Here is a 24959-nt window from a genome sequence, read left to right as displayed (position 1 = left end):
TACACTGTGCTTCAGGATCAAACTGCATTCAGATGTAACAATAAACCCTAGAATTTGGAGGAAAATATTCCTTTATTTTTTATCAGCTAATAAGAGTAAAATTATGGTGCTCTGCTGCCTCCCAAAAGTTAACCAATAACACAAATATATAAAGTTTTGATCATTAATTAATGCTATTTTGGGATGCAGATCTATGGGGGAAAAGTATTTTTACATTTTTAGAATCTCTCTACTTTTACTATACTATTGGTATATGAAGATGAATGGTTACGCAGTGCTTAGTAAGCCTGAAGGTATGTTTGGCCCAATGTAATTGCTTTGCTTGTATTCCAGAGGAATTACCAGTTCACTGCATGTTTATTGGCATCCAGCAGTGGTTGATAAGCAGTCATTTGATATGTTTTATTTTATTTTATTTTTTACTCATAACAGGAATTTCCGTTTTTTACCTTGACGGCCTTTCCACCAGGCTTCCTTGTCCATGTTGGTGGTGTTGTCAGTGCACGTTCTGTGAAGCTCTTGGATCGCATTCACAATCCTGGTATGTTGACACAAATCTTGCCCAAGTCCAATTGCAATACTTATAATCTTTGAAACTTTATAGAATATCAATATTATAATAGATGCAGATCTCTTCTAACAGTGTATATTAAAAGCAATAATTTAAGCGTGAACAATAATAGTCATTCAGAGGGTATGTCTTCAGTGAGAAATCTCTCAGCAAGTTAATGAAATTATAGAGTACTTTGAATCCAGTAACTTTACCAAGAACTGTCTCTTAATTATTGAGGGTTTAATTATTTTTTGTCTACTTCCAAATATTAAAACAGTTGTCCATTCAAACAAAAATCAGATTCAATGCTTGAAATGTTTTCTAACCTTCAGCTCCTTGCACTTCTTAAGGACTAATTGCAACAGTTTAGCTCATTATGTGTTTTTTTAACCTCAGTTGATAAAACCTTTACAGTGTTGTTTCTGTTCTTACTTAAAAACATATACATAACAGTCCTTTAATATTTTTATTTAATATTTACAAGGGAACTCCAATAATAGAAAGTGTATTTTGCATGTCCTAGTTCTGAAATCAGAATTAAGTGGCTGCTGACTCTGTTATAGTCACTGAGACAAGCAGAGATACTATTAAAAAAGCTGGAGTTAACAAGTGCATTTAAAATCCGGACAGATGAGAGACAAAAATAGCACCTATAGTGGTGGTTTTGCATGCACTGGCCAGGAGTAATAAAACAAAGTTTGTGCAAATGCATCTTTAAAAAAAAAATAAATAAATCTTTTTCCTGTTATTTCCTCTAAGGCAAGTAATTCTTGAAGCAGGTAGATTGTTACTGCAGTAAACTGACAATATGAAATAAAATCACAGACTTAATTTGTAGTCAAGAAAACTATGTTAGGGTTTTTTTTAAACATCTGAGTACATACTACTGTTCTTTTTTCCTGTTTTTAAGGTGTTATTTATAAAAATGGAGAGAAGATTAAGATAAATGTCAACATATAATTTACATGCCCTTTTTTGCCACAAAGTTGTCGTAGACTTCTGTATTTTTGACACATGTAATACAGATCACTTATGAAATTTACTATGTGATAAATTTAAGACAAAATGGAAAAAAAATTGTTTACGCTCAGGAGTTTTCCAAAATGATATCTTCCATTATGTGCTCTAATTTTTTGCCTACTGAGTGAAAGCAGGATGAGAAATAATAGAAATAGAGATGCATATTTGCACAATTAAGTAACATTTTGCAGTTTTTTGTGGGATTTATAGATTGCTCCTGACAAGTGAATGTAAGATGCATGATACTTCAAACTCATTGTATTTCAAAACAGTGAAAACTAAAAAAGGAGAATGAAGGGACATGGCAACGGAGGGGAAGGTGAAGAAGTAAGAAAAAAAAATCTTATGCAGTGATGGTCATACTAAGCATTTGAATCAAGTATGTAAAGTATTAAAGGAGTCGCATAAGCTGGCAAGTGAATATGCAGGAAAATATAGAAGAGGAAAGAACAATGAGAGGTTGTTTGAGAACATAATGATTACACAATAACTGCTATATGCTGTACACTTTGATCACGCCTAGTGCTAGATTGCTATAGCATGCTCCTTTTTTCCCTTTCTGTTTCAGCCTCTTATTAACTCTGCTGTCTGTGTCTTTCCAGTTCCTGTGGAGTGGTGTTGTCAATTGTGTTCTTGTTGGTAGTTTTTTTTTCACTATTCTGCTCCTATAACTGATCTACTAATTTGCTGTTTTGAACTCAGCCTTTGTCGGAATTATGGGTAACACAAGATCATACAAACTGCTAGACTGGAATAGTTTCAATTCAGGTATTTTACTAGTCATTTGGTACTACATACGCTGACAGAAATTATGGCAGCTCAGTGAAGTTCTTAGAAATGCTGTAGGATATTCATTAGGTTAATGCTTCAAATTTAAATCTGTTTAACCATCAAATGCCTCAATGTATTACTTGTTAATGTTGTTAAAGGCTTTCTTTAAAATTGCAAAACATTGTTTTAGTATAAAATAGCATTACTAAGATTATAATAATATCTGAAAAGCTGAATACTCATGTTCGTAGTAGCTTTCAGCTAAGTGTTTGGAAAACAAGTAAGTTAGGGAAAGAGAACGGGTTCAGGTTCTGATTTATATAGTTGGAATCATGTCAGGTGTGATTTCTTTTTACATGAGCTTGCACTTTCTTCAACAATGGCTGTACTTCTGTTTGTTTCAGGAAATCAATGAATATGTTTATTGTAAATTTTAGAGATAAATAGACTGAGTGAATGAAAAATAGACAAAATTTACTAAGAGGACAAGCTGCTTAAAGAGGATGGTATGTAGTCCAGAATTTGTTGGTTCATAATTCCTGTATTGTAAAATGCATTTAGCTTGCAGGTCTTACAACGTAATTATTTGAATTTCTAAAATCACTTCAAAACTTAATGTGGAAAAAGCCCTGATGTTCTATTTTTTTTTTACGTGCAGTTTTAGGGATCAAAATGCGTACAGCTGCAGAGAAAATGGAAGAGCTGATGGTACAGTTTGCATAAAAGCTGTATAGAGTACTGGCCTCTTCTGGCAAGAGATGATGATGATTCCCCCACTTTTTTTCTCTGGAAACAAAATACTTTGGAAGAAGCAGAGGCATAACTTCTCACTATGTAGTATCAAAGTCAGCAGAGCTTGCCAAATAGTAAAGTTTTTAAAGCTGACACAGTAAAAGGGTAGACAGCTGACCTCTGTTTTGTTTCGCCCCCCCCCCCCCCCCCCCGAATCAAACCTGCCTTGCTGTTACTGCCTTGTTGCAGTATGTATATCACATGCCTTTGGAAATTATCTACAGTCATACTTTAAACTTTGGTTTAAACTATCTATATACATTTTTCATCTTACAAACAGTTCAATTACAGTTAGTATGTGACACAGCTTATTTTTGTGTCCTCGTTCCTTGCCACATTAAGTGTCCTGGAAAATTAGAATTGAGAGTTCATTTTTTAAATTTGTCTGTTCTCAAACAGTCTTTTAAATTGAATTTTAATTCCCATATGCAAATAATGTTATGGAATTTCCAGATTTATTATTGGTGTATCATGGCCTGATCTAAGGTGTTAAAAGGTGTAGAAATTTCACATCTTTTATGCTACCTTGAAAAGTTTGAATTAATTGTTGCTTCTTTGATATAGTGTTTAGGAGGATGTTACGATGCAAAAACTTACGAGAATAATGGAGTAACTGAGTTGTGTACAGACGCTAATATATATATTAAGCTAGGCTAGAAAGTGATCCGGAAACGTAAGCCTTTGAAGCTAAGGGAAAGCTAGTCTTGAATTCGTTTCTTGATGAATTATCCAAAACAGTGGTCTAAATTGTTTAGAGATAACACGAAAGAGAAGGCATATGTCTATTACATGCATTTTATACCTTGAGGTGGTGGTTATACAAAAATTTTGGATTAGAGAGGCCTAAAGCAAAGTCTAATTTTAGAGTTAATACCTCTCTTAAGAACTGTCTGCATTTCTGTTGCCTTGAACATGGGTCAGCAGTGCTCTGCTAGCAGTCTTGATTTATCTTACTGGTCAGGGACTGAGCAGGTCATGCCTCATATTCCTGGAAGTACGTTTTCTTTTCATTCGTTGGTGTGTTGCTGAACAAGAAGAGAGGAAAAAGGCAGTAGATCAGGTGTTATATATCAAGGTTGGACATGGTGCTTAGGGACATGGTTTAGTGGGTGATATCGGTGATAGGAGGATGGCTGGAGGTCTTTTCCAACTGTTATGAATCTATATGTACAATGGATAATGAGCTTTGTAGTAGAGTTTAGATTACATGCATTAATCCTGTCTTAGACTGAAATAAAGAATGTGCTGTGTGAATCTGCTACTATTGAGAAATCACTGCAGGAGATTTCTGTTCATCTCCCCCCTTCTAGAGCTCGCTTGCTGGCTCTGTTGTTGCTTGCTAATACTTGGCCTGAAGGAGAGCAGAGAGTTGTGTTTTTTTTTTTTTTTTTAAATACAGATTAAGGAAAACATTACTACATGTTTACATTGCATTCCTGTCAGCAAGAAAGCAACCAACAACCATAAGTAGGCTAAAATTATTTTCCTTTTTGAAAGTGTTCAGACTTCATTTAAGCTTGTCAGGTAACTTGTGTACAGACACTAAAGAATATGGAAGGATATTCCTTTTTTATTTTTATTCTTTTTACTTTTTAAACGGGGCTTTTTTTGTGTAAGATACAACAGCATCTGATGGTGGTGAAAAGTTGCAGAGATTTGAGAATGCTTGAAAATCAAACGTGGAAGTAAAGGCTGATTGTTGGATGAAGGGAAAAAAAACTACTTAAACATCTGGGAATTGTATATAGTTCAATGACATAATTGTTTAAATGTTTGTAAAGATATGAAAAGATGATGATCAAGATGAACCTGCAAAGTAAAAGTAGAGAGGTAAGGGCACAAATTCTTAGAAAAGAGGGCACATAATTCAATGGAAGAAATCCTGTGGTGCTGTCACTGGAAAAGGGTGCTGATGATACACTGTAAATATAAAAATGTGGAAGGAAACCTGGGTCCACAAGACTTTGTTACTTTCTCATCAAAGTTAAATGTAGAGAAGGAAGGTTTCTTAGCAAGTAAGAGGAACTTGTTGAATAGAGACCCTTCTTGCATACAGCTGTTTCATAGACTAACGTATACAGTGTGCTTAAATAATTCCATTTTTAACCTCCTCATTCAGGGAGCTGCTCCAATAGTGCTTCTTTGGCTCCAGTAGTCAGAAACATGGAAGGAGAAAAGATGTTTAATAAAATTCCCAAGGATCTCTTGAGTGCTTTGTGTGTTATTCCAGACTTGTTGTTGGAGTGTGAAATTCACCAGAATGCTAGTTTTGTGTGTGGGGAAATGTAAGAGGAAAGCTTGAAAACATTTTGGTTCTGAAACGGAATGCTTTTCTTTACAGAAATACAAACATATGGTGAATGTGCAAATTGCATTTCATACTGTTGCTTTCTGGGATGTAAATGTGGCATACTTGAAAGAATGCAGTAGAAAATGCCAGAATGTTTCTGTTAGTGTGTAATATGGCTGTTGTTCAGAACCAGCAGGCAAGGCAGAATTTTCAGCTTGACCTCTAGCTGTTTCCAGAAGAATCTCCAGATTGACTTAACGTGTGTTGATATAATAATGGGTATGGCAGATGTCGGAAGATTTTCTGAACAGGGGGAGGAGTAGTAAAAGCTACATGGTACCTGAATGGATCTTTAGCTTTTCAGTTTATTAGTATGTCTATTAGTATATAATGTTTTTCAGTATTACTTTCCTCTACTTTTTTGCAAACATTTCAAAGGAGTGAGTAATTCCAAATATTTTTATAGTTAATGTGAATGGTTTTTGAATACTCTTTTGAAGTAGGTATACCCTTAAATTACCCTTAAATTAATGAAATAATTTTCTTTGAGATTGTGTGTTATTTTTCATTTAGAGAGTTTTGAGTAGATTCAACATAACTGAACAAAGGCTGATCATTGTCAGAATGTAGAATTTGTCTTTGATCTTTTAGTGTACACTTGCAGCCCAGAAGGCCAACTGTATCCTGGGCTGCATCAACAGAGGTTTGCCTGCAGGTGAGGGAGTGGGTCCCCTCTAGGTCCCCTCTATTCTGCCCTTGTGAGGCCCCACTTGGAGTGCTGCATCCAGCTCTGGGGCCCCCAGCACTATAAAGATGTGGACATGTTAGAGTGGGTCCACAGGAGGGCTGTGAAGATCAGGGGGCTGAAGCACCTCTCCCATGAAAAAAGTCTGAGAGGGCTGGGGATGTTCAGCTTGGGGAAGAGAAGGCTACGGGGAGACCTCATTGCAGCCTTCCAGTACTTTAAGAGGACTTACAAGTATGATGGAGAGTGACTTTTTACACAGGCAGATAGTGATATAGGACAAGGAGGAATGGTTTTAAACTAAAAGAGAGGAGATTTAGACTAGATGTTAGGAGGAAATGTTCCACTCAGAGGGTGGTGAGGCACTGGAAAGAGGTTGCCCCGAGAAGCTTTGGATGCCACCTCCCTAGAGGTGTTCAAGGCCAAGTTGGATGGGGCTTTCAACAGCCTTATCAAGTGGGTGGCGTCCTTACCCGTGGTGGTGGGGGGGGGGGGGTTGGAACAAGATGGTCTTTAAGGTCCATTCCAACCCAAGCCATTTTACTGATTTTTATTTGCAGAAATATTTTTAGTGGTTTTTGTAAGTTCTGAGTTTTTGCCTCTGTTAGTGTTGTCTCGAGGTCCTGAACTTGCTCCAAAAGTAGCTGTAGGAAAGACTCATTGGATGTAGAAATTTAGAGATGGTTCTTCTGCTAGCTTGTCTTTAAAATCAAAACAAAAAAAAATGGTTGTGAGTGTATAGAAATAATATATGCAGAGGTTCTGTGTATGTAATGCGTAAAAACGTGAGTAATGTAAACAAGGAATAGGAAATGCAGAGACAGTATTCCTGCCAAATAATGTCATCTTATTTCTGCAATTGTACAGTGAGGTAGATTGTCTGCATGGCAGTCAGCAAGAAAGCGGCAATCCTGTCTGTGAACAGCTGTTTTTGTTGAGAGATTAATGTTTTTGTTTGAAACTCCGTATTTTTCTTTCAATCATTGTTAGAAACAGTAATATTCTTGCTTATTTTAAGGTTCCAAATAGTTAGGCTTGTTTAAAACTTTAGAACATACCTGTAGGTCAGTTAGTGATACTAGTTATAAAATACACACCCTTGTTTTAAAAAACCTTGACTTGTTACAGCTGAGTAATGAGCTCAGGTAATCTCCAGTTTTGGGTAGTAGTCTCTTCACTGCTGTCATTTGAAAATGTCCTCTGTATTTACTGTGCCTAAATGACAAAGCAGCAGATAAGAGCTGAAATAAGTAGTTTATCTTTATTACCTATCAGCTTGTCAAAATGGCAGACTTTGCAATTGTTACTATAATAGGAACAATTAAAACATTCCTATATCATACTTAATATCCCATTCATTTTGTTATCAGAAGAACCTTATGCACAGTTATAAGGACTTCACCATTATAGGAAGAATGACTGATTGAGATAATAACTAAAATCTAGAGTGACAGACGTAGGCCTGGCACGCTGATTTTCCAGAGACAAAATAATTCTGGTGTTTAACATTTTATTATGTCTGGGCAACTAAGGAAGTATACTATAGTGCTAAGGAAATATGGTGAGGATGAATCTTTTATTTTTTTTGTTGTCTTAATAATAGTTTAATTTTAGGTTTAATTTTTAATATGTATATATAACAACATTTTTTAAATCTTCAAATGCAGCATATTTTGTAAGTTCATTTTAGTTGTCACGTGATGATTTTCTTTCACTGTAAACCAAATTATTACTGCCATGTTGGTGGTATTACAGATTATTTTTTTTAAATGGTGCTATTTTGTAGCTTGTGTTACTGCTATCAAACCTCCACCTACAATTTAAAGGAGGAGTTAAAAGGTGGTGTTACCATCATAGATGTGTAGTTAATGCTGGTAGTATTTTTCAGCAGATATGGTTGAACCAGTTTATGGAAAACTGTTTCCTCAAAGACTATGTGCAATGTCTAGAAAAGTTTAAATTATGCTGTGGTCTGTCCAAGTGGTTCTTGCTTGCTTATTTCTGATACCAATCATAGATAATTTGCAGTGTGTGACTGATAGACAAAGTGTAGAACAGTGGGGGCTTGGCTTTTTTCACTGTGAAAATCCACGTAGTTACTCTTTTCTCATGTGGGACGTTGCTTAGATTTACAAGGTTGAATTAGCGTAGGTTACGCACTGGTTTATATAAAATATTTGTATTTTGTGATGTCATTCGTGAGACTTAGAAGTTGCTAATCTTCAGGTATCTGAGTGTTTAACCCATTCCAAGGATTATTTGTTTGAGATTAGGAAAGTGTTAGGAATGTCTCAAGGCTTGGTGTTGGGGATGTCAGGAATGTGAGGTTGCTTATGATCATAAGGCTGAGCGAGTTAGCTCTTTGGAAGTTAAGGCAGGATTCCAAGTGCCAAACTTCTGAAATATGATTTGTATCATTGCTTTTTAGGGATATGACAATTAAAACATCTTGATCCATTTAGAATTCCTGGATGGAAGCATAATTCTATACATTCCTTTCTAAATTACAAATATATTCACCCATATCAGAGAAACAGGAATTACAGAGATGCTTAATTCTGTTTTCTAGTTAAAGCAACTTCTCTTTTTTTTCTTACAAAAAGAAAGAAAAGGAAAGTGTTCTCCAGTGTTCTAGCAATGATGTAGGGGGTTTTCGTGGAATTTGGAGTATAAGAAAATTCAGGAGTTGTGGGAATGTAAGAAAGTGAAACACTGTTTTTTCCTCATCTAGAGGTGTATCTTGGTATTAACACTCCAACAATGAGTTGTCACTAAAAGCAGTGATCCTACTTTTCTGCGCAATTTCTGCCATGTGGTCCTGCAGTCTTCTGGTGATCATGTGCTTGCAGAGTGAGTCACTTGGCCTGACTAACCTGATAGAAGACTAGCCATGCAAATGAATGGTTGTGTTCAATCAGCCCCCTGAAATACTGGCTGTAAATGCATCCTGTAAATGCATGAAGGCTGGATGCGGTTCTAATCCTTGATCTTCTTAATGCTGCATCTTCAATAATTGAAGAACTTCCTCAACATCAACGTTTATACCTGCTTTTCTTCTCATTCAGCAGGTTGGGCTTGAGAAATGAGATAGGTGCTTTCTGACCTCATTTCATAGGTTGGCAGGAAAGCACTCACAGTACTATTCTCTAGCCTGAATGTTTTGTCTGTAGGAGTAAGTGTACCATTTCTCTTTGGCATTTATGCACTGATTTTTGCTGTTCTAGTCTATCTTAGTTTCTATTTGATAAATCACAGTAATCGATTTCCTTCGGTTTCTATATCATAATAAAAGTTTTCCATTTTCACATCTTTTGGTCTTAAACATGAGGAGCAATTTAAAGAGGGTGAAAAAAGTATTGTAGTGCCATTGAGAATCTTTAAGTTGTAGATTAGTCTTGGTGTGTTGTAGGATTACTTATTTGCTAACCAAGTTGTATGTTTAAAATTTACTGACAAGAGGCTTTTTGTGCACCTACTGTTAAATATTTTAAAGGGGTGATAAATGCCATTATCTATGGGATAACCAGAGTGGTTCAAATTAGACTTGTAGGTCAGGGAGCTTCTACACAAAGGAGTCTCGTTTAAAAAAAATAAATAAATAAAAAAAGGGGGAAAAAAAAAGAAAAAAACTCTTTCAACAACAAAACCAACCCACACCCAGAAAACAAAACAAGCAAACAAAAAACCCACTCCCTCCTGTACAAGCAGACTAATAGGTTTTAATAGAAAAGGGTTTAGAATAAAGGGATAAGGAAGCTCAGTTTGCAGTATAAAAGCACAGTAACTATGTCCATTTCTGCAACTTTGAGGTTATTAAGAATGAGGCCCTGCTCAGGGACGTGTGGATTATGGCTCTGCCTACTGAAAGACTCTTAAGATTAAATTTGCTGTCTCCATTGCTATTTTTTGAGGTGCCAGAGCAATGACTCATTTGTAGATTGTTAAAACTCCCATAGTATGATTGTCCTCCTCGTTTCAGAATGCTGCATGGTAGATTTAAATGTTGACTAGATTTCAATACTAATCATAATAATAGGTTGAAATGAACCATAAGAATTCCTACTTAAGAGTGATTTTCTCAGGAAGTCTAAGGATTCAGCTTTAAAACAGTAACTCTTGAGTACAATCTGTGTAATTCAGAAGTCGTTCTTAGGTTTTCTTCAAGTTTTAAAAAATCTGTGGGCCCTTGCCTAGTGCAGATTCTGGCTAAATCTTGACAGGCCTTGAAGAGAACCTCTAGGAAATAACTTTGGAAAGATGCAGGTGTTTTCCAATTCACAGGAAACAAGTATGTCAGGTGAAAGATGTTGGCTGTATTGTTAACAGGACAACATCCTGTCTAATGGAAGTCAACCTTGTATTTTGATGGCAAGAAATAGGTGGCTTATGGAACTGCCCAAAAGAACACCTGGGGCACCAAATAAACGCAATGTTTGTAACTACTGGAGCTGTTTAATAAAGTAAGTTTGGAAGGTTTCAGCTGAAGGAGGTTGGAGTTGGCACAATTTTTATAGAGTACTGTACTGTTCTCAGCATTGTTTCTCAAGTCTTCAACTCCAGAAAGAGTAGGGTTTGCTTCCACTTTGTTATAAATATGCCAATTTTTAAACATTAATGAAAGTAGTCTTTGGTTTCCAATAAAAGGCGTATATTAGCAGTGTAATTTTTGCAGACTCTTTTGCTTGGAGTTTAGATAAACCTTGCTATAAACTTCTTGATAGATTTGCTAGAAAAGCTTGTGATTGAGTGCTATGTATGCTTGCATTTTTGCTTCCACCTAGAATCCAGGGCCATTACTTTCTGTAACCATTTCAGTGAGCTGCCATAGTTTTCAGTCTGTACTGTCACCTGATCCAAGCATGCGCCAAAATACCCACCGTTTCTGGCTACTGTCTGCTGAATCTGCTTTGCAAACCCTTAGTTCTTAAGCTTTTGCCGTAGCAAAAAACCAGCAACAGACACTCTTATGAGTGTACTGGACACATGCCATCCTGCTTCCCTAATTCCTCTAATTGTTTATGTAAATCCTTAGCTTTACTAAACTTGTAAATGCTACAGTGGCATCCCCGTGTGAAATCGTGTGGCTCGTGTCAAAAAAAGGCTGCTTGTGAAAATATTTGTCAGAAGAATATGAATGCTACACATTGCACTGCATTCAGTGTTTTGTATCAATTTATTACTGCAATGTCATGGTGTTTGATCTTAATTGTAGACAATCATTTTGTATTTTAATATACAAAGGTAAGTTCATGTAAACTGTGTGTGAATGTACATTATTAATATATAAACATACTGATTCACATTTGGCCTCTGGAAGTGAAAAAATAGTGACTCAGTTAAATGTCTTAAAGGAGACTGGGTCCTCTGCTTACAAGCATTTGTTTATGCATGACTATAATATAAATTTTGAACTTGCACAATGAGAATTTGTTGGATTTTTATTTGAAAGATATTGGGCCTGATCTTGTGAACATTTGAAGACAATGGCTGGAAAATTGTTATCTTTAATAAGAATGAAAATGATGGATTATATTACTGTAGTTCTATAATTTTGTTAATTTTGATGTTGAACAGATTCTTAGTAAAGGGTTAAATGTTACCTGAGCAAGGCATAGTGTTGAGCAACCTCACAATAATATGTGTTTTCCATTATGATAAGTCATTCTTGTAGATAGGCAAGGTGAGAAAATTGTGTTAACTCTCAGGAACTTGTTCCTAAACTTTGATTTAAATGATAATTTTTTTGTGGAGGAAAGTTTACATGTTTGCAATAGAATTTGGGACCCGTCACTTCTATCTCTGCCATTTCTGTTCCCGTTAAGCATATCTGTTCAGTTTCAACACTTCATTCTGTTTCAGTTCTTCCTGTCAGACCACGTTCTTCTTTGGTGTCATCTTCTTGCTTGTAATCTCATTCTTTATTCCACAGCACTTTCCCTGTTCATCCCCAGTTGCTTCACCTGTTGCTCACTTTCAACTGCTTCGTCATAACATCATTTCCTTTGCACTTTTTGTCATAGGAAGGTCATTAGCAGTATTTGCCAAATGGTACCTAATGGTGTGAAGAGAAAACAGATGATATAATAAAAACAGTTTTCCTTTGCTTAAGTCTATATGTCTGGAAAAAGATTGCAAGAGTCCTGTTACATCTCCATTTTAGGTTTTTCTGTGAAGTGCAAACATCTGTGTGGCTGTTCCATCCATGATTGTAGCCACCAGCCTGTGGTCAAGTCTAACTGAGCAAGAATTGTTTTGCATAGTCAGTATACCACTTTTCCTACTACTTACACCTTTCTCTTATAGAGAGAAACACACATTAATAAACAAACTTCTTGTCTGTGATTGGATGGGGAAGGAAGAATTTCTCCTGAGATCCGTGTGTCTTCCACCGTGAAGAGTTAGTGACAACATTTACAGAATCTGCTTGTGGTCTCACATCTTCCATGCAGCTCCCTGTTTTATCGGACCTTGTAGGTTTTGCCTTAAAATGGGTTTCCAAAGTTCCTCTGTTCACTAGCACTACTACCATCAGCTGGTGGCAGCAAGGACAGTCTCTGTTCCGACTCAGAGATGCACGTGCAAAAGACAACATTTTTATCTCCTGCTTTCCTTTGTGTACCACAAATTGTTCACCTAGCTGAGCTTGGGAACTCCAACGCTGTGATGTGATGGGCTACTTCCGCATGATTCTCAGCTCTTAAAAGCTGAAAAGTTTGAGACCTTGATAGCAAGTACCCCAGCCATCTGAGTCAGGATTACTGTATATATAACCTTGAGCATTTGATTTTTCCCAGTCAGCAAAAGTCCTTTCAACAGTGGTTTCGCTTTGAGGAACAGCAAAGTATAGTGCCTAGAGATTCTGCTAGGAATATATTGAAATCTGGTGAAGGTGAACTCACCTATAATGGAACATGATACAGTTCATGAAAATCCTTAGTCTGTTTTGTGTTGTGGTGTGTATGTTTCTGTCTCAGTTCTTAGGAGGGTTTTCCACAATCATCAATGTAGTTATTTGTTCTTAAAGCCAAGTTTGGATAAACCTGATTCCGCACACCGAAGCCTGCTCTTAGTACAATGCTATGAGTACACAAGCATTAACATCTGAAGTTAGATATGGTTGAATATACAAACCTCTGTGCTTTTTTAATTATTAGAAAATGTTCATTAGTTTATTTTCGAAAGCTGAAAGCCTGGTTCCATATCAAAAGCTGAGGTAAATTCATGGATGAATACATATTGCTGTACAATACTTCTGCTTCAGTAAATTTCAAAATATCTGTATATCTACATCTTCCATTTTTGTTTGCATGTTGTCAGAGAACTTAGTGTATGATACGTGATTATCATACACTATACTTAGAAACATTCCTAATAGTAACAAAGTGCAAAAGTGGTTCCCAATGAATCTCAGACTTTGGCATTAATATTTTAAATAGTGATTTAGCAAGGAGATCTCAAGGGCTGGATGTATCCATGCAAAATTGAGTTGATTTCAGAGAAAATGTACATGAATCCATCTGTTCAGATCCCTTTGCAGCATCTGAGTGCCTACTGTTTATTACTGTTTTTCCTCTTATTTTATGTATGAACAATTACCATAGTTTTTAACTAAGTTCATTTGTACACATAAGCTATTTTGAAAGAAGAAACACTTCACAAACTCCAGTTTTAAGCTATTGTACCTGTTGACTTGTACGTAAAAAGTTCACAGGAGGAGAGCTTTAGTTCTCGGAAACTTACTGCTGAACGACTTACCCTAGTAGCACTCTTCTTTGCATTTTTAATACAGTTTTCAGGAAAAGCAGGTAGGATGTATTTTAAGATATACTTCAAAGACAATAAGGTAATTAGATAAAGAATCCATTTTGGAAAAAAAAAAAAAAAAAGTACAGTCACCAGGATACCGAAGCAAAAAATGAATAAATTGATGAATGTCAGCATACATCTTGGACTTCTTAATGTTGTTAATTTAGAAGTAGTTGCAAATAAGTATGGTTTCTGTAAGTTAGAAGTACTGGAATGAGCCACAGAACACTGTGTGTTTGACTGGTGATATAACCTTGAACAAATATTTAAAAAATCTGATGAACAGGACTTCTCATTGCAGTAGGAAAAACTGTTCAGGTTATTTTAAAGATGTCAGATGTACACTGATGTAAAATATTATCACTATAAATACCGTTTCATTACTGCTACTGGTAGTTTTTCCGTATTACAGAAGATCTGTGATGCTTTATTGCAAATTACATTCTCCTCATATGTTGTTGGAAACTGACAGTATGGTCTTAGAGTAGGTGGAACAACATCTACAATACTTCGATGTCAGTTGTCATATGGACACCAACAAGAACACAGTAACTTGTCAGAACCAGTTCCATGGATGATTTAAAAAAAAAAAAAAAAAAAGAAAATTAACGAAACTGTCCCGTTGGTGTTTGCTCAATACTTGAAGTGTGACAGCTAGGAAATAGAAAGTTGTCAGATAAAACACTTGAATATAAAAAATTCAAACTTACAGATTAATTGCATGAAACTTTATGTTGACAAAGTGCAGAATAGTGAACTGATTTATGCTTTGTCTTTCAGATGAACCAGAAACACGAGATGCATGGTGGGCAGAAATCAGACAAGAAATAAAATCCCATGCCAAGGCATTGGGTTGTCATGCTGTAGTGGGCTACAGTGAATCAACTAGCATTTGGTAAATCATGATGATGATTTGATTTTCAAAATGCCACAGAAAATTTATTTCTTCTGCAGTGGATTACAAATGATAAACTATTTCAACATAGTTGTTGTTACTCTCTAGCATGCCTACTTTGGAGAGCTTGTTGAATTAACTTAGATATTGGTATTGTGCTTAGAAAGTTAAACAAGTTGTCAGACTTCCTTTTTGTTAACAGGTGTTTTTTTGGGTTTTTACTGGATTTTCGTTTGTTCTCTAATGCGCATTTTATTGTTCTTATTTCTTTTTTTATTTTGAAACCTGCATGTTTGTTTTTGTAGTAACAATCTATCTATGAAATTTTCTAAACTTAATCTACCTAAATACTTAAGACTGTTCCTGAAAGTATATGTATTACAGTTTCAGTATTGGATTAAAACTGGCAGACTGGTACATAAATGGTAAACTTCAAACTTAAGACAAAAGCTCTTTATTAAGAATGTATTAATTGTACATTAAAGGCAAATGTGCTGCCTGATAGATCAAGATAGATTGGTACTTCAGGTGTCAATGTTTGTCTTACTAGAAAATGCATGTCATTATTTTTCTCAGAATGCTACAGTACTGTTCAACATGTTAAGCTGCAGCTCTGCAGTAGTCTTTCTGAAGCGCAGGGTTAGGAAGTGATTAAGTTCCCCAGACCTGCATCCAACTCAAGCCAAAATTCCAGTGTCTTGTTGTATTCCCCTTGACAAAGACCATTCCAATCTTGGGTGTTTTGTGGCTTAATAAAAAAATGTGAGAAGCTTGGAGATGAGGAGAAATAACTGGGGGTTTATTTAATTACTCCTCTTTCTCTCTGGCCCAAGAACATTTTTTGTCTAGTATACCTTGGGAAAGTAATCTGTGAAGAATTCCTACTGGGGCTGAGTGAATCTGAAAAACGCTTTGGTTCACTAGTTGTTTGAGTTGCTCTAGGAATGTAACTGAAGCAGACTTGGATTACTAAATTTATTTTCTGTCTAGTTGATTATGCCTAAATACTTCAAAGAAAAAGTAATAGTAATTTGCATTTTTAAAGAGATAAGGAGGAAAAAGTTTTGTTTTATTTTGCAACTGGTAAGTTGAAGAAAGTAAGAGTTACACAGTGCTTTCATGAGTCTATCCATAAAGCAGTAAGATAACAGAAATGATCAGTCTGAAAGCCATGACATGGATTGCTTCACGTGTGCTCCTTCACATTTATTGCTTCACTGCATTTAAAAATGTATTTAACAAAACTTGAGAACAGTTTTTGGAAGTCAAGTACTTGTTCTCCTATGTAACTACTCCACTAGCACTTAGTATACAGACAAGGCAGGGTTTCTTTTCCTTACACTGTTTTATCTGGTTGTGTCTTTTTTTGGTGTATTAAAGACTTTATTTACCTCATATATGTAGTTTTCAAGTTTCATCCCTTATGGATGGATTTACACTAAAAATGGAAAAAACGTGCCTTTGGTCATCAGTCTCCCTATAAAAAAGTATGAATATTTGGGGGATTTTTTTTAACTATGGGAAAAGAGCGTACAGAGGTAACCTAATAACAGACTGCCTATTTCACGCTTTCCTTTTCTTTAGAAATTTAATGTAGTTAAAACTTAAAAATGTAGTAAGCATAAAACTTAAAATTAGAGTTTCTGTACTTACTTGTCCATTCACTTTAATTCCACGCTTAAAGAGCAAAGGTCTTTTCTGTAAGTACTGGTCTGCTAGATATTGTGTAAGAAAAATTATTCTGAAAATAAATGACAACTAAGAAGGAAAATATATCATTTGAGAAAATGTGGGAAAGCTTTTCTCCATATTTTTCCAACGTAGTATTTTATGTACTTAGTGTTATAGATTTGTTTCTTATTTAACAATTTCAAAAATACTAAAAGCTTTGTGATCATGCTTTGCACTTCTGCAAGCTTTAACTCTGCTAAATCAGGAATATAGTCAGTTACATTACATGCTACATGTACCATTATTGTAGTTTGTAGTTAAATTTTACTGTTCTGCTACTTTTTATACTCCAAGAAGCATCCTTGTCAGTGTTGTATTGTAGCTGCATTTTGAGAGTGAATGTCTGTAAGATGACGAGGCTCTCAACTTCCAGCTTACTTAATTCTTTAAAGCCTTTTTTTTTTTAAATAATGTTGCTTTACTTTGGTTGGTTGACTGGATTTCTATGCTTTATTAACTGTAGTATTGAAAACCATTCTTAAACCTGGTTAACCTTTGTAGTACTATAGCATATTCTTTATAATCTTGTGCAAAGCTCTTGAGTCTTTCTGTTCAGTCCTTCTGCGTCTTACTGACACAATGGTTTAAACAACACAAGAGGATTGTGTGTAAGGTTTAATGGATAAAATTGCACAAATGCATAAAATTAATAGCCATATTTAATTCACTGAGACTTAAGTACAAGCCTTTTAATCTAATAGTTTTATTTTAAAGTGGCACTAACTAGTAGGAATTCACTTTGTTGTAATTCTTTTCTCTTATAGTGAAGAGGTCTGTATTTTGTCCGCGTCTGGCACAGCAGCTGTACTGAACCCTAGGTTTCTTCAGGATGGCACCATGGAAGGCTGTTTGGAACAAAGGTTGTCATGGCAGCCTGGCTTCTTTTCCATAGGGTCAGAGAAGGGAGAGGTTGATTTTTTTCCTCAGAGCCAAGATAGTTCTTCTCTATTAGGGTAGGTTACAGTGTTACAGTGCAGGATGCGGGACCAACCACTTTACTGCTTTTCACTAACAACAACAACAACAGAAGTAATGGAACTCAGCAGCAAATTATATATTCTGTTTTTATTTCTAACAGTCTGAATAAGGTAACACATTTGATACTAACCATAGATAACTCAATGTTTTTCTTTGGCACTCCTCAGGTATCTTTCTCAACTTTATATCTTACTAAAAAAAAAGACAGATGTATGATAAAGTACATAAGCCAAATGCTGCTGTGGCTATAACATCTGTATATATGCTCTGTGTGTTATTTAAGAGCTGTATAGGAGATAAAGTAGCATAGTTGTAAACAAAGGTGATCACAGACTTGCAAAGGATGTATGTTTTAGTTGAAGTTTGAAGAAAGTCATTAAACTGAAGGAAGAACATGAAGTTTTCTGCTATATCCCTTTGTTTCTGCCTTTGCAAATAAAATGTGAAGAATGATGATTGATAAACACTTTCAGGAAAAAAACAATTAGATTAATGTATATTGGTAGTTTGTTTGTCAGAAAAGTCATCATATATTTCAAGGGATTGCTGTAGTTGTAAGTAAGGCTATTTATTGTACCTGAACACTTTTTCCATATAAGCCTGCTAATGTTGTACTGTGTATTACTTTTTTACTTTGTTAGCAGGAGGCTGTTATTATGTAGATAAACTCTTGAAAACTGTAGCCAGAACAAAAATACTTCTTTTTGTATCCAGTATATCACTGGACATTCTGTCAGGAAAGTAAGAGATGAAGAGAAAGAAATGTTGTGTTTATATTGTGAAGGAAATTACATTTTTATCTCAATATATATTTCACTACTACTAAGAATCTTGGCAAGGATAACAAATGTCAAAGGAAGGTAAAAACAACCAGGTAGATAAAGCCGATGTTTAAGACAAAGTATGCTTGGCAAAGCGACACCTAGTCTCTCGGATTTGTTTTAAGCATCTCCTCAAAAATCACTGTGAAGAATTGCTCATGTGAAACAAAATAAATTTGTCAGGATGCTGTTAGCCTATGCTTTCCTTGTTTGTATTTTTATAGTGGTTGTTTCTAGATATTTCCTTTTGGGGAGGGGACTAACTGTTCTTAGTGAATAACAAGTTTTACCTTACACCTTATCTTAGGAAATAAATTTGCTATTCTTACAATGTTAATGCATATTGTGCTGCTTCTCAGTAGGATGGTTGTTGTGTTGTTCATGTTCTGCTCATTTGGTTTGTGGATACAATCCAGGTAAAAGAGGCTTTTTGTCGTATTTGGTACAGCAAATTCTCTGTAAAGCGGTTGTACCATGGACTACATTTAGAAAGTCATAGAGCCTAAAGCCAGCTCAGTAACATTTTAGATTTATATAAGTCATTTGGCCACTGTATGTATGTGATCTTTCTATAATAAGTTTGAACACAAATTTTATTACATCGTTTTATCTAGTAGTGTGCAGCCTAATTTTATCCTTTTAATTGATGAGGTGCAATACATGTCATGTTGGTATAATAGAACAGAGTATAGCTGCAGTGTATGATTTGAGTAGGTATTGCTGTAGGTGTTTATACACGTACACATGTTGATGCTTGTCAATAAGATGCAGATGTTTTAAGTATGTTCTCCATAATGTATTTTTAGGATTGAAGAAGCTTCACCACCAGGTTGTGGATTTTGCCATATTCCATATGATGAATTGAACATGCCATTCCCTGCTCACCTCACTTATTGTTACAACTGCAGGAAGCAAAAAGTTCCTGATGTCCTTTTCACCACAATTGATCTTCCTGTAGAGGCAGCAGTTATTGGGAAGGGATGTCTTATTCAAGCCAGGTATCGATCAAAATGTTCTCCTAATAAAGTTTTAGAGATCTTTGAAAGAATTCCTGTTGCTAAAATCCAGTATGTTATCAAATCTGAAATTTTGATGCTGAATTGCTAGGCATTAATGACAATGTGCTAGGGTATGGGAGGAGAAGGAGAGCCTTCTCCCATTGTATTGTGTGTTGTGTTTGCTGATGGAACCCTTGGTAACTTTTGTGTGGACACTGCTGCGTTTTGTCTGCCTGGATTAGAGTTTTCATGCTTTAATTTGCTGTTTGCCACTGCTAACATGAACATTTACAGCTATTCCCTTGGAAAATCAACTGTTAAAGTCAGTTATATTAATTCTGTGCTTGCATCTGTAACTGAACTTTATCTCTGTAGAATTGTCAGCTATGTCCAGCTTATACTCTAGTCTTTGAATTTTGAAAAGAGAATAAGGAGATTTGGGGTGAAGAAGGAAGGGTTAGCTGTGTACAGTCTGTATGGGGTGGCCAGCTACACAAGTAGGTAACTACTACCTTGGGCTGAGAGGGTTGTCGTTTATGGTTTGTAACTGTCTGGATGACTGTGACAAGTGTAATAGGGTCTGCAGTGGGACCTGTCTTGTTGAACATGTGGAGGGGGTGATGGTCTGCGCTCTCTTCATGTTGGCTAGTTATACCACACTGAGGGGGACCGGTCAATACAATACCCTTTGAGTTTTTTTATTCTCTGAGACTAAGAAACACATCAGTAAACTAGAGTGAGTTCAGTAGAGGGCCATCAAAAGAGTAAGGAGCACCTGAGCTGGACTTGTCATGTCTGGAGAGAGGAAGGATACAGGGGGATCTAACAGTATCCTGCCCAGACCTATGGGGAGGTAATGGAGAAGAAGGAAAAAGGATTGTGTGCAGTGGAAGGACAAGAGGCATAAGCTGAAGGTAATAGAGATTCATACTGGATATAATGAAAAGCTTCTACCCCATGAGGACAGTCAGGCAGTGGAGCAGATTGCATAGAGAGGCTGTGCACTCTCCATCCTTTGGGAGTTTTCAAGACCACGCTATATAAAGCTCAGAGCAGCCTGCTATGATCTCGTAAGCTGACCCTGCTTTGTGAAGGAGGTTGTACTTCTCACGTGAGGTTTTTTTAATCACCCTACAGTTATCATTCTCTGAGTTGTGTTAGAGAAGAATAATTGGAGCTACTGTAGAGGTGTATTATGCAGTTCTCCTTTGGTATTTTCCGTATTATTAAACTGTGTGTTCAGCACCAGTTTGGAAATCGACTTTGTGTCACAGTGTTGTTCCTGCTCTGTCCCTGGAGTGTTTGCAGATGTCCCATCTTCTTTAGGATAGTTTTTCAAAACATTCCAAACCTCTGATCAACCCTCCCCCTTAAAAAAAAAAAAAAAAAAAAGAAAAGACATGGAGCTATAATGACAAAGATTTTTGAGGTGAACTTCACAACTTGATAGGATTGGGTGAATTACCACATTTTTCATGGTCATACTGGTGGTAGTAATGGTGGTCCTTAGAAGAAAGTGTCTGACTATATCATTAAATTAAAAGTTGTTGTTTGCTTTTTGAATGATAGTTTGACACTGAAAGTAGGCAGTCATTACACTGGTGTGGTGTTTGAATTTCAGCTTATGGGACTATAAACTCAAAGGGTGGATGGACTGTGACTATCAGTGTAGTCAGAGATGGTATTTGTAGTCTTTTTTTCCCCATGGAAATACAAGTATTTTTAATCTTGTTAGTGCTTGAATTGTGAGAGCATTTGATTTTTCTTCTCCTTTTTTTCCTTTATTCCCAAGTGTGCCTTGAATAGCTGTATTAATACAAATTTTTAAAGTTCTACCAGTAGATGTAATTTCCTGTACTTGTACGTGGCGCACTTCAGAGATTTGCAGCAACAGAAATATGAAATAGATGTTTGTTAGTTATTTGGTGCTGTCAGACTGTTTTGAAAAACAACCTGTGTGAGGCATGTTGTTTCTATTTGATAGCAACCCTTAAGCATATTTTAAGGAAGGAAATGTGACTTTGTTCAGTAGTCTAGAAAAATGCAGTATTTCTAATTTTTGTATACTGCTTTGATAGAGAATATTTTTTAAATATTGCTGAAGGTTACATATTGTTCTACTTTGTTTCCTTTATTGTTACATGTTTTTATTGATAATTAAAACAGCTTCCTATTAAAAATGAAGATCAAATCTTAGTTATTGAGCCTCAGTGCATTAGTCTGCCTTGATCTTACTGACAAGGATTTACTTTATTTTTTTTACAGGATTTTAAAATATATTAAAAATAAACTATTTGTATTAAGTTATATGTTGAGGGGGGGAGATCAAAATATACTGTTGTCCCTCTTGGTTTTCAACAGTCCATTGAAACTGTTTCTCTGCTGATGCCATATACCACTTCATCTTGTCAGGTTATGCCGTCTAAAGAAGAAAGCTCAAGCAGAAGCAAATGCAACATCTATCAGTAATCTCTTGCCATTTATGGAATACGAAGTGCACACTCAACTGATGAATAAACTGAAGCTGAGAGGAATGAATGCTCTGTTTGGGCTAAGAATTCAAATCACTGTGGGTGAAAATATGCTAATGGGGTTGGCAGTAAGTACAGTTTTAATCCTGGAATTCTTTTGCTTTCTTACAGTATTTTTTTGAAGACATATATGTGTTGTGGAATTCAGGGTAACTAGAGATATTAAAATGTTATTTTCAGAAAAAATTTAAGTGATGGGAAGCAGTAAGATGCCTAAATGTTGACAGATGAGGACAGGCTATCTTTCAGTGCCAGAGAAGAAGATTGGATCTCTGCTAGAGGAGAAGATTACTAGAAACGGGATGAGAGGAAAAGAAGCTTTAAATGGTTTAATGGCATAAATTACAGAAAAACGATTGTGTTCTTTAAAGGTCTTGTCAGAGATCCCTGTTCCTCAAGTTGCATTACAGTTCCATGACAAAGAAGGTCAATTAAGTCTCTCAGATACATCCTTTGGTTAGTTACCAACAAGAGAAAGATCTGTTGCCTCTTCTTTAATGGCACTGAAGAAATAAATTATAGATTGAAAGTGTCCTAAAGTTAGTGAGGAAATGTTAACTCACAATATTTTCTAACCTTGTTCTGTCATGTGGGGTTAGAACAGTGAATTATGCTTCTTCCTGCGTCAGTGTAAGAGGATGCTTGGGTAATATTTACTGGTTTGCATTTTCTTTTGTCTGAACTGGTGATCTGTTTCCTGTGAATACAAAATGGAACTGTCAGAACTTCAGTAATACTGTAAATGGTTTGGACAGGTTTTAAATCTTTGAAACTGGGAAACCATCACTTGCCTATGCAAGATATACTAATGCCAAGGCCTATATCAACATAATTCATTTTGAAGATATAAAGTCACAACAGTTTAGAGGAACAAAGAGGTTTTAATTCATATTTTGTTTGGAACTTTTAGGTAAGTTATGAGCTCCATCATGCAAAAGATCTATGAGAAGGAGGGAGTTCATAAAATAATTGTTTTGCACAAGTAAACATGTTGTAGAGAGTGATTGTGCTGCAATGTACACATCATACTGCATTATAGCATAAGCATTATTTATTGAAAACTATGAAAATATTAAAAGCACGTGCTTGTTTAAGAGATTCGAAGATGCTGAAGAGTATCGTTTTTCTTAATGACTTTTTAAAAAGTCTGCAACAGGTGTGTATCTAGCAGCTTTGCCAACACCTGGTGGTATTCAGATTGCTGGGAAGACTCCAAATGATGGCAACTATGAGCAGCATATATCTCACATGCAAAAGAAAATAAATGATACGATAGCAAAAAACAAGGAGCTTTATGAGATTAACCCTCCAGTAAGTAAAACTTTTGTATTCTTAAAAACCAAGCATTCTGAATCAAACACACATATGATATGTATATCCTTGAATTCTTAGATTGAATCACGTTGAACGTAAATTGTTTTTTAATATATTATTTTCACTATTTTTTGTGAACCTACTGCAGTTTTCAGATCTCCTAATCTACATGATCAAATCAGTTTGATCTTGTTTATTTCTGTTATTTTCAGAATGTTCTGATTCTTAGAACTGTAAACAAATTGCTTAGAACTGGAATTATTTTGAAGCTATGTAGAGCAACTGTTAATTTGATACCCTTTTTAGGAGCTACCTGAAGAAATCATTGGGTCTCCCATTCCAGAACCAAGACAACGTTCCAGGTTGTTAAGATCTCAGTCAGAAAGCTCTGATGAAGTTACAGAGCTAGATCTTTCACATGGGAAGAAGGATGCTTTTGTCTTGGAGGTGATAAATGTTTTCAGTACTTTCATATTTTCTTTTTTAACCTATATTTTAGGAAAATAAAAAAGGTAGAAAAAAACTCTTACTCATTCCCAAAGGCAATTTTTAAATTGTATACAAATTTTTCTATTTAGTATCAGTAGAAAGAAAAATAAAATTTTTAACATTTTCTCTTCTTCCAATTCTTTAAAGCATAGTTACTGTGTGCCTCTAGGGACAATATCTGAAAAAAGATTTTGTGAACATGTCACAGGATATAGAATTATAACTAAGCTGGTAAGAATTGTTCTTCCATTTGTTCGACCATTTTCATTAAGCACTTTTTGCAGTTATCATCCTCTTTGTGCACCAACGGGAATGGAATTGTATCCTCAAAATAAAAATGGTGAGAGGTGCTCTTTGAGGCACTGCATTGAAATAGATGAGTTAATCAGAAGATATTTGATTAAATACAAAAGGGTTGAATGCCTCTCTCAAAAACAGAGGATTATGTTAAGGCATAAAAGCCCTCAAAGACCGTTTTGCTGCAAGAGACCCTTTGGAGAAGCTATGAAAAATATCTGAAAAAACATATGCCCAGCCTCCATTTTGCTTTCACATTTCTCAAATGGTAGAGGGATAGCGGTAATAAAAGCTAGGTGTATTTCTGTTAGGTTGCCTCATTGAGAAGGTAAATACATTACAAGCAAAGATCAGCTAGTTAAGGACTGCATTATATGGTCCAAGCAGAGTTCAGCTCATTTTTTACTGTTTCAGGGAATTCTTCCCTTCACCTTATATATAGACCATGGTACGTGTGGTTGGAAGGATAAGAGGAGTTTCCTGTGTGGAAAGGAAAATCATAAGTGCATAGGAGAGTATGTTATAAATGCTGCTCAGAGTAGGGAAAAAAACTGATACTTGGAGAATGAAGCCTGAATTTAGGGACCATGTTTAGTGCCTTACATTATGTGAATGTGTTTGTCCTAGAATATGCACCCCTATGTTTTGTTAGCACAACCTTTATTTATAGGAAAAAAAAAAGACTTTTCATGTGTGCAACCACTTACTACTGTATCCTTTGTTAAGAAATTGAGTATTAGACATAATATTCGAGGGGCTTTAATGAGGCTGCCTACTCTGACCTCAGTTAAAATCATTGGTCACTGGAAATATGTAAGAAAGTGGTTAAAAAAAAGTCATGTGATGAGGAAATGCTGTGAGATGGTGGTAAGGCAATTATGAGTGCTAAGGTTGTCTGTATTTAACAACATCAAAGTACTCTTCTTTT

General features: G+C 35.7%; 1 protein-coding gene across 34 annotated transcripts in view; it reads left to right on the top strand.

Moving 5' to 3' along the window:
- Positions 1–24959, top strand: part of C2CD5 (C2 calcium dependent domain containing 5) — a 67056-nt gene that overhangs the window by 23747 nt on the left and 18350 nt on the right. For 10 of the 34 annotated variants that reach the window (XM_040545229.1, XM_040545221.1, XM_040545218.1 and 7 more), the window contains 7 exons: positions 433–541; positions 14758–14872; positions 17368–17463; positions 19209–19400; positions 21813–21999; positions 23078–23242; positions 23552–23692. In XM_040545229.1, coding sequence (XP_040401163.1) covers positions 433–541; positions 14758–14872; positions 17368–17463; positions 19209–19400; positions 21813–21999; positions 23078–23242; positions 23552–23692 — 1005 coding nt within the window. Of the gene's footprint in view, positions 1–432; positions 542–2275; positions 2342–14757; positions 14873–17367; positions 17557–19208; positions 19401–21812; positions 22000–23077; positions 23243–23551; positions 23693–24959 lie in introns of all 34 variants that reach the window. The other 24 variants (XM_040545212.1, XM_040545211.1, XM_040545225.1 and 21 more) reach the window with 7 other exon arrangements.

Source organism: Cygnus olor, chromosome 1 (genome assembly GCF_009769625.2).
Source record: "Cygnus olor isolate bCygOlo1 chromosome 1, bCygOlo1.pri.v2, whole genome shotgun sequence".
NCBI lineage: Eukaryota > Metazoa > Chordata > Aves > Anseriformes > Anatidae > Cygnus > Cygnus olor.
Note: the sequence above shows the minus strand (reverse complement) of the source record. Positions and strands in the feature narration are given on the sequence as shown.